At 43.0% G+C, this 10,480-nt stretch overlaps 1 protein-coding gene across 2 annotated transcripts; it reads left to right on the top strand.

Annotated features, from left to right (window-relative positions):
- The first annotated feature begins 1,616 nt into the window (after window positions 1–1,616).
- RGS4 (regulator of G protein signaling 4) lies at window positions 1,617–7,512 on the top strand. Of its 2 annotated transcripts, XM_041003399.1 has the most exons (5): window positions 1,617–1,794; window positions 3,793–3,897; window positions 4,204–4,265; window positions 4,571–4,737; window positions 5,128–7,512. In XM_041003399.1, exons 1-5 carry the CDS (start codon window positions 1,751–1,753, stop codon window positions 5,365–5,367), a joined length of 618 nt encoding a protein of 205 aa, XP_040859333.1. In that variant the 5' UTR covers window positions 1,617–1,750; the 3' UTR covers window positions 5,368–7,512. The 2 variants fall into 2 exon arrangements, with proteins under 2 accessions (XP_040859333.1, XP_040859334.1); XM_041003400.1 differs by lacking the exon at window positions 4,571–4,737.
- Window positions 7,513–10,480: the final 2,968 nt, after the last annotated feature.

Below are 10,480 nucleotides of genomic sequence, written 5' to 3'. Positions count from 1 at the left end.
TTTGATGCTAATTGTGTCTGACTCATCGCCCGGGTCCCTCTCGTTTGCACGGACTCTCTCATTCCGAGTGCTGCTGCAGTACTTTCCACACTAACACCAAGAACGGCTTCTGCCTTTCATTTGTTCTCTGCTACAACTCAGGCAAAAGTTGTCCAGGAACTAGTCTAACTGATGTTTTCCTGTCTGCTTGAATGACGGTCTCCTGTTATCTAAATGCATTCTTTGAAGATACGGTCCTTCAGTTTTGTTCTTTTGTTTACCATCTCTTTGTTAGCTTGAACAGTTTGGCATGACCAAGGTCATGAATGGGAGAACATGTGGGTCATTGTTGTTTGCCATTTTTCATTCGATCTCCCCAACATCTTTGCATCTCCTCAGAATCCATCTACTTTTCATGTTTTCCTGCCTAGACTGTTTGCTGTCTCTGTTTCCTTTCTGTAAGGCACAGCTCACTGCAGCTTGTGGCTAGAACTAACTGCTTTCAGAATAAAAGCTGTTTGGGGTCAGACATAGGATTTCATTTCCTCTCTTGTACTCATAGCTTCCCCATATAAACACGATCTCTCCACAATTCCAACGTGAATATCTGTGAGCTGTGACTGTAAGATATGAAACCCCTGCATGATGCTATAAAATATTCATTCTATGGTTCTATGATATTACATGCAAAAGATAGCAATGGATCCGGTGTTCAGAACTAACAGTATTCTTATGTTACTCTGAAGTAACATAGGCGAGATAAGCTGCATATTTTTCTGCCTGCCCATTTCTGGAGTGTTTCTCTCTCTCTCTCTCTTCTAAACGACTTGCATAAGACACGAACAGAGAGCTAATAGAAATCAAAATCTGTATTGGTGCCTCTCTTTCCTCCTGTGGTCCTCTGGCTGCTGTTTGAGGCTTTTAGCAAGAGGCAGCTATGTACTGAAGAGGCTGTCAGTGATGGGTTGAAATCTGTTGTAAATAAGAATTCTAGTGAAGTATTCCACAGTCAGTCGGATGACAGATGTAGCAAATCTATGTTTACTGAGCCAGGCTTTCTGTACTGCTGGGCGTATTCCGTGTGCCATTCAGCTATGTCCCCCCACATCTCTGTGTGTCTGGCTCGGAAAAAGACAGTTTCTGCAAATCACTGCCCTGAAATGATAATTCAATCACTTGTTATTTTGGGGAATTGTGCAGGTCAAACCTTCAGCCATATAGAATGCAATGTTTCTCATGGAGAACATTAGTGTGTTGAGATTCAGTCCCAGAGTGCCCTTAGAATTCTCGCTGACTCCTTTCCTCCCTGCTGGAGGCAATATTACCCCTGATACTGTTTTTACATAAACTCCATATTTTACAACACTGTGGGCTTTTTCACTTTCCCCTTCTCTAGAAATTAAAAGCCTCGGACATCTGGAGAGAGAGAGAGCTTGAGTCTTTTTTTTTTTTTTATCTGTATGTCTGCTTCAGAAGAGGTTTTTCCTGCTTGTCCACTTTGCGTTGCTGATGTATAAGTCCTTTCCTCCTCACCCCTTGCAGGGGCTGGAGAGCCGGAGAGCCGGTTGCTGGTGTTGCACAGCTGTCATCTGATTGGCTGGTGGGTGGCGGCTGGACTATAAAAGAGTCCCCTGCAGGCTGAGGAGCCAGACGCTCCCGGATTCTGAGAGCATCTTTGCTGGGGAAAAGGCAAAGTGTGCTCAAAGCGGAAGCCACAGCTCCTCCTGCTGCTTCTCTTCGCTGCTAGGTGAATCCCACGCAGCTCTACAAGATGTGCAAAGGACTTGCAGGTCTGCCAGCTTCTTGCCTGAGGAGGTAAGATTGCAGCTAACTGCATTCAAGTTTTGCATAGATTTTCCCTGTTAACTTGCAGTTGTGTTAACTAGTCTAGTTGTTTGGTATTAGGATCAATCGGATCAGGGGAAGACCAGCTACCTGTTTGTTTGTTTTTCCAAGAATAAGTTGGTTTTGTGACTTAAGCAGTGTGCTCCTCTCAATTTTGGTACTTGTATGTTGTTTTGAAACCATTCTAATCTTTAAACCCAGTCCTGTAACCAAACTTGTTCTGATGAATTCACAGAGTTTGGAACTTTGCTTTTGTATGTAGCAGGCTGTGGGATTCCTATGATTACTGCCGTTACGTGAGCATACATGTATGAGAATGAGCCAGTGGGCTCTCGGACCATAAACAGCATCAGACAGGCACATTGTTTTCTGTTGGAATTTTAGTATCTTTCACTCTCCATATTATCACAAACAAATGCCACCATAAAATAATTTCTACGCTACCTATCTCTTATCTCTCTTTTGCTATCTATCTCTCGTTCTTGAAGTGTGTTATGTGAGTGATGGCTAAGGAATATTGATCATAGCAAATCAGCTAAGGGTTTTATGCAACAGCCCCTTCTAAAAACATTGCTTTGTCAATGTGAAATGAAATCCAGAAAGATAAATACCAAGTCATTTGCCCTCAGCATTTCAGACATGTCGAAGTAGATGCTTTCAGAAACTCCTCTTTATTAGCTCGTGGAAAAATAAAGTACAGACTCCAAGTAGGTGACGTCACTTAATCTCGTAGTTAAAGGCAAAAAAAAACAAAACAAACCAAAAACAATCTACAGCCTTTTCTTGTCTCCCTGCAAATTTCAGCTTATAATTTCAGAAAGCATAGTCCCTTGTATGTTTCTAAGACATTTTCCTTTCAAGTATTCTCTCAGTTAGACGTATGAAATTGCTGAGAGCTTCTCTATGACGAAGCAGGAAACTTTGGCAGACAGCCCCTAGGAAGTAAGTACCCTTCACCTTCACCATTCATTTCCTCACCGGATGGAGCAAGCTATTCCACACTTCAGTTGTTAACATACATATGCAATTAATCATACAGGATGCAGAAGTGTCAGGAAAAAAAAAATCATGTTCCAGTAAATATTCGGGAGAGGATGGTGCTGGGCTCTGGCCCTGAGGGGTTAAGCGGATGACAGAGGAAGTTCACCTCTAAGTCATCAGGCAGCTGCTCTTCCCCTTTCTTGCAGGGAAATGTCACTCGCCTAGCCCAGTCCCTTCTCCAGCAGTGCCTGAGTCCCCAGAGGCACTCTCCACTGCCCAAGGTCACACAGGAGGTGTGTGAATGAAGAACAAATCCACGTTGCCAGATTCCAGCAGCTTCTGAAATCATTTATGTTTTTATTTTTGTAGTTGCATTATACCATCAGGATGTTTCTAAGTGTATGTTTCATAGCTGCTTATGAGATGAAACAGCGTAGATATTAAAAAGGAAGTGACAGCAGAATATTGTCTGAAAACTGAACCTAAAGGAATGTAGATTTCAGCCTCAGCACTCGAGTTAGCCACTCCTCTTAGGAAACTGAACAGTTCACCACACACTCCATGTTTACCCCACAGTGCAAATTTCTTGCCCTAGTCACATACACGATTGCCAAGAAACATTTAATTTTCAGAGCGTCTTCCTTCCGTGCCTGCAGACAGGTGACAATAGCAACCAACCACCACAAGGGGGCGGGTGGCAACTAGGTGTCGTAGTTTGCAGCTACTGTTTGCTTTCCAGCCCCTAAAATTTCCAATTATAAGTAAACAAGCCGATGTTACCACTTCCATCTCAAGGTGCTGTAGTAAGCCCTTGGTTGAAGCTGGTGTTGGATTCCTGAGAGTTAATACCAACTTCAGTTTCTGTTCTCCAGATTAACTACCTATGACTTGCATACTAGCAGTGGATTTCTTAAGTTTCACCACTAGGTTTTCTTTTATGGAGAGGTGCTTAGCATCCTTAATTCCCCTTCTTCCTCTTTCGTGCAGTGCAAAAGACATGAAGCACCGGCTGGGCTTCCTGCTCCAGAAGTCAGACTCCTGTGAACATAACTCCTCCCACAGCAAGAAGGACAAAGCGGTGACAAGCCAGAGGTAAGAGAAATGGCATGGGTGAAGATGCCCCGAATTTTACATATGTGATGATAGTTCTTTGAGAAAAGAAGGAAGTTATTCCCCAAGTTAAGCCAGATTTGAGTCAAGAGGACCTTCATTTGCATGAAAACCCCAACTTCCTTGGAGATTTCCCCCCCATGTATTTAGTGGGAAAAAAGTCCTAATCAATGATAGCTCTCATCATGCCGATGAAAAGTCTCTACATTTTATTCAGTCTTAGATTTCTTGCTCCAGTTGTTGCATTATGTCACTCACATGATTCTTTTTCTCTGTTAATGTCTCTAGAGTGAGTCAAGAGGAAGTCAAGAAATGGGCTGAATCGCTGGAAAACCTGATTAGCCATGAATGTAAGTCTAACACCTTCTTATATCCAACTCTAACGTGAGAATGCATAGCTGCCCGACTGTTTCAGAAATGAAATATTTTCTTGAAAGAGGTTTCAATCATGAGCAGGAGTCGTTTAATGTAACTGAGTGTAATAGATACCAAACAGAGAAAAGCATGACCTGGTTCCAAGTGTCTTCTAGTAAGGGAGAAAACTGGGGGGTATTTGAACCTGTGCTTTATTTGCAAGTACGACAGCTTTACTTGAACTACAGTACCCAAGTGGCCATCGAATATGATGACAAGTGGTGTTTTTCCTTTGTCACAGGTGGGCTGGCAGCTTTCAAAGCTTTCTTGAAATCTGAATACAGCGAGGAGAACATTGACTTCTGGGTCAGCTGTGAAGAGTACAAGAAAATCAAGTCCCCCTCTAAATTGAGTCCGAAGGCCAAAAAGATCTATAATGAATTCATCTCAGTTCAGGCAACAAAAGAGGTAGGTTTTCCCAGCAGAAAACCTTCTGGGTCTTAGGTGCCTGGAAGTGATATTCGGGGGCATGCATCTTTAAATCATGGGAGCTACAGGGAAAGATTTAGCAGTAGAGCCAGAAACAGTTAAAAAAAAAAAAGTACTTTTATCCACATCATTTAAATAACCTTCCTTATTGGAGATTTTGATGAACCTCATCGGTTAAGAGAAAGAGGAGTTTGCTGGGCTTACTCTGTGCAGAAATGAACCTCTCCTCCTGGAGTCTGATCTTTTTTCTGTTTTCCTTCTTGGGATATCGCAGGGTGCTCCATCCATTACTATTCAGTCCAGAGCATGCGGCCACACCATCTTCCCCAAGGTCGTAGCTGTAATGACGCCTTGGCTTTTTCTCCTCAGGTGAACCTAGATTCCTGCACCAGGGAAGAGACAAGCCGGAACATGCTAGAACCTACGATCACCTGCTTTGACGAGGCCCAGAAGAAGATCTTCAACCTCATGGAGAAGGATTCATACCGTCGCTTCCTCAAGTCCCACTTCTATCTTGATTTGGCCAACCCTTCCCACTGCGGGTCAGAGAAACAGAAAGGAGCCAAGCATCCTGCAGACTGCGCCGCCCCGTTCCCCCAGTGTGCCTAATTCTCTCCGGGGGGTGGATGGCTGACATGCTGAGACTCTATGTTCTGGAAAACTTGAGGCCAGTGCTTTATCCACATTGTAGCCTAGTGTTCATGCTGCCTGCCATGTGTGAGTCACTTTCATGGGAGAACTAGGTTTAGTCTTGGTGTTTGGGAGTTCATCAGGCTGGGACCTGGTTCCAACCCAGCTTTGCCAAGTTCCTCTTAGAATGCCATGTGAGCAAGTATTCAGATAATGGCCTTGGGGCTTGGGGTCTTCAGAGATTGTTGATGCTTCCTCCTCCCAAGAGTTTGAGCTCAAGTTGGTTGGTTGATACATGTCATGTGACATTCAAGTGCACATGTTTTCTGTTAGCCAGCATTTTCTCCAGACTCCAGATATCTGGATGAGGCTAATCTGACATACCTATGTACATGTGTGTGTCTATATACACATGTGTGTTTTTCTGTAAGAATAGCTGGGAGGGAAAGAGCCTAGGTGCTCATAACTGGAGTGTATGCACTTACATGCCTGTTCCGATCTGTGGTCTTTCATACTCATTTGTACAGGGAAAACTGAGCTAACTACCATGTAGGCTAAGAAAGGAACACCAACTGTGGAAAATTGGCTCTGTAAAACTGCATGGGTCTTTCTGGAAAAGTATCCATGAAACTTCATGCTTAATTTAACCACCAGTAGCCTCCGCATTAAGCACTATTTGACAGAGCAAAGACCACAAAAGAATCATACATCGGACTGACACAGGACTGACCTAGGTTGATGGTCATTAGCGACACTCCTCAGTCCCTTAAGCTGCTGGCTCCTGCTCTTTGCCTGAGTGCTCAGGGCATACTTATTAGCAGCTGGGTTGGTATGGGCTTAGGAAATGGAATAATTGAGCTGAATGAAGAAATTCAGTTAAAGTCTTTCTAGCTATACTTGCCATAATTTCCTGGCTAAGCAAGAGTATCAACCGCAAAGGTCCCTGTCTTGATCCTCTCTCCTTCCCCCTCTCTCAATCAAGGTGCTTTTCTCATTTTCGGTCCTGAGAACCGTAGCCACCGGATGTCTCCTTACTTTGTTCTGGTTAGCTGGCATTTCCCCCTGGGAGGGTTGTAGCTCTATGCCTGCGCGTACAAACTGGCATGAGGGAAGAGGCTACATTATATAAAAGGGGACACAGGTTCACAAACCAGAAAGCTCTTACAAGGCAAAATCTTGTTCATTCCATCCCAAACATCAAGACTAACCAAGACTGTAGATGCTTCTTTATAGGCTCAGTGACAACAAGAGAATAAAAGAAAAAAAAGAAGGAATTGCAGAAAGCAAGCAAGTCAATTGTTACAACTACTGTTTGAAACTTTTCAAGGCACGTGAAATACTTGAAAATTTCTCCTTTATGTTATTTATGATGTTGTTTTGTACGATGTTTTTATTATTGTATTGTTTTATAAATGGAGTATAGGCTATTATCTGAATTATTAATGAATGCCCAGGAAGTAATTTTCTTCTCATTCTTCTAAAACTACTGTCTTAGAGAGTGTACGCACACTCGGCACCTGCATTCTTTCTGTGACTTCGGTATCAGTTGCCTGCATGAGCACAATCGTGGCTTCTAAGCCAATGCACTGGGCTGCAGAATAAGACACCAGAGTCTGTGTACCCAAGGCTCATTGCATTTAAGAAGTACAATCACTAATTGTACCTTTCTTACCTCTCTGGCGGTCTTGCTCCTGATGTCCCCCAAAGTTCCTCATCAGTGACCCTCTTTGATATAAACAGCTCCACAATTCTGGTTTTTTTTTTGAGTAACTTCTGGATCCAAACGCATACACTCTGCTGGTCTTGCCCTATTGTCATTGTCATGCCTTTGATATTGTACCTGTACTCACGTATTCCTGTCTCATAAACAGACCTCGGAAAGTCATTCTGAATGAGAAGTAAATTATTTTATGTAATACCTTTTGGAGCGTGTTCTTTCATTGCCTTTCCGGATGGTGCCATTGCCCTTTGCTATGGTGAACTTGCTTGCTCCTGGTCCAGGGAGGGAAGACTCCCTCCACAATGCATGCTTGTTTCTCTCCTGTGCTTTTATGGGCCTCAAAGAGTATCTTTCCAGTGCACCACTTGCATCTTAATAATACGAGTAAATAAATGCTTCGCACAAACCCATCTGCTTGGAAACACATTAATGTTCCTCAGAGACGTGAGAAAACAGCAGGGTGCAGGGTGATTTTAGAAGATGACTCATGCTGAGTTTTATCCTTCCCTTGCCAAACAACTCTGAGCAGGAAGGCAGAAACCAAATACTGTTTGTTCTTCAGTTCCTGCCAGGTTCTGGCTGCCCCTTCTCACCGAACCAAGACAGCTACTAAGCAGATTTAGGGGTTGCAAGTCCTCAAAGAGTTTTCAAGTTTTAGAACCCACCTTCCAGAACAGCGCTCCTGCTTGACATCTGATTGGACAGAGCAGAGAGAAACCGCGGGCACGGGAGGGAGTTGCAGAGGTCAGAGGTTTCTGCACAGACTGCTCCAAATCTAGTCCTCCCTCCTGCTTGTTGTTTTTCTCCGAGAAAGAGGTCACAGAACAATTACATTCAGAAAACGGGTACTAAGTCTATCGTGTCATGGAAGTCTTGCTAATTGGATTCGTTTCCCATTGCAAGGGCCACACATGGTGAAGGGGACAGAAGATCTGGCAATGTTTTTGAGTAGCAGATCTTTCTAAGGAACTAATGAAAACTATGGACTATGTGCTGAGAGCCACACACAAAGAAATGCAAATTTCTCATTCATGCTGGACGCCCCCATGACTATTCATCCTTCTATATACGTGTGTGACACAGAGTTTGTAGTGGTCCTTCTTTGTAGACAAGGGAACTTCAAAACCTTCATGGAAAAGCACTGTGAAAAACAGTGAAATCCATGCAGTTTTTTTTTTTTCAAAATATGCATTTCCCTTGAGCTTTCTGAGGCACTTTCCTATGATGGCATTTTTCTGTGGGTTGCAAGATAATTCTGTCATTACTTTCACTAAGTATAAGCAGCATTCTCTTCCTCTATTTCTCTTATTCTTTCTTTCTTATGGTTGACTATCAAGTAAATAATAAATGTATGCCAAGATAATACAGATCAAGGAGTGTACGGAAAAGCATTACACTAGGTATGTGTTCAGTTCTTTCCTAAGCACTTCATATAAATGACGTCTTAATTCTCAGAGTAACTGTGAAATACAGATGTCTGTCATGACCATTGCATCTGCAAATTGCTACAGACAGGGAAACAGATGGGAAGCTAGAATCAGGATTGTATTCTGATTTGAGATAGGCACTTGGAATGGTATGCCAGCATCTTAATGGAGTCCTAACCTTGATGCAAGTGACGTCTCTGTGCTTTTTACTACACTGAGGCTGGTATAAGTGTGTGCGCATGTGTGCGCAAGTGTGTGTGTCTGTGTGCAAGTGTGCATGTGTGTGTGTGTAACTGTGTGTGCAGCTGACACTGGATTCAGAAGATTCATTCTCATTAATGATGTGTTTGAAAAAAAATTGTGGCTGTGTTGGAAAATATTCCACAATCCAAGGTATCTCTGGTCAAGGCTGTGTCCTGGAACCCAAGGCATGTTATTACAAAGTAGATTATTTAAGTTGGACATTAGGCAGATGGAAAGAAAAGCAAGAAGAAACTGGAAGGAACTGTCTTTAAGGAAAGATCAACTACTCCTCAGCATAGGCCAAACACACGAACAGAAGAACTCTCAGAATGAAGCCAGCCAAATCAGCCGCTCAAAAGCAAAGTCCAAAATCCGAATTGTTCTATTCATTTAATTTGGAGACTGATTTCAATATTTGAATCTGCTTTTTGTTCATTAATCCAAGTTGGTTGAGTAGCTTGCCTATTGTTTTAACATACATTACTTTGTTTTTAACATCTTGATGTCACACAAGAATATAGTGTTTTACTTTTCCTTTTCATAAGATGAGAACGGAAAAGATTGAGTGAAATAGCCTTCTCTCTCCCCTCTCACTAGCTCTCGTTAAATAAATTATCTAGCCTTCTCTGTCTCTCCTCTCTCTCTCTCTGTCTCTCTATCAAATAAATTATCTAAATTTTTTGTTAAATAGAAGTGTTGAGATCAAAATCAGTGGGCTGCTCCTAACAGTTATATAGAAAGGAACAAAAGGAAACAAAAACAAAACAAGTAAGTGAAAAAAAAAAGAAAGAAATGGCAAACAGGCAAGAGGAGAAGGGAAAGCAGGGACGATGAGAGAGAGAAGCAGCAAAGGCAAGAAAGGCTCACGCTGTAGAGAAGGACAAAATGCCCACACTTGTCAGTGCATGTGTCTCATGTTGGCTGTGCCCATCCTGGAGCGCTGAGCAGCAACTGGGTTCTCCCCACATCCCGCCTGAGCTGGGGCGTCTCCCCAGGAGTAGAGGAAGGCGAATTTTGGAAGCACGGTATAGGCACAAAGCACAGATTCCTCCATCACTTGTATGTTGTTACCTTTTCTTTGACTAAATGTGCCAAATCCTGAACAGAGGGAAAGTGTTTTACCTGAAGGAAGCAGAGGCATCAACTCTGTGTTTTTGACTTACTGCTGCCTAGGGCTGCGTGAAACATGAAATCAAAGTCACTAGCTCCTGTAGGAATCACACTGTTGGGACCCCAGCTGGAAACCAGCCATTTGGTGCCGGTCACATTGCTCCTACCTCCCCATGGGAGGGCAGCCGGCGGTGACCACATGCAGCCTGGGCTCAAGGGAACGGCCCCCACCTCTCACAACAGCAGTCTGTTTAAGGCAACAGTATGTGCAAGTTACTAGTGAGTTAGAGCGTGGGAACTGTTGATCAGTGACCTAGGATGAACGGCTCTTAAAGGGGTGATTTCAGGACACCGCATCGGAAGCAAATAAAGCAAGAATTTTGTTGACCTTTATTCAAATATTATTTGTAAAATTTCCCGGTTATTTCCCCAATCCACTTAGCCCTTCTGTAGCTGTCTTCTCCCAGGCCAATATATCCTTGCGAATATTTCCTCAGTAACAATACATTGTGGGAAACACATTGTGACGAAATCTCATTCAGATTAAGACCTGCTTATTTTTTTTTCCCCCTCTCTCATCCCTGGAAGATTT

The sequence above is a fragment of the Ochotona curzoniae genome, unplaced genomic scaffold, assembly GCF_017591425.1.
Source record: "Ochotona curzoniae isolate NIBS_2020 unplaced genomic scaffold, NIBS_Ocur_1.0 scaffold_2683, whole genome shotgun sequence".
Taxonomy (NCBI): domain Eukaryota; kingdom Metazoa; phylum Chordata; class Mammalia; order Lagomorpha; family Ochotonidae; genus Ochotona; species Ochotona curzoniae.
Note: the sequence above shows the minus strand (reverse complement) of the source record. Positions and strands in the feature narration are given on the sequence as shown.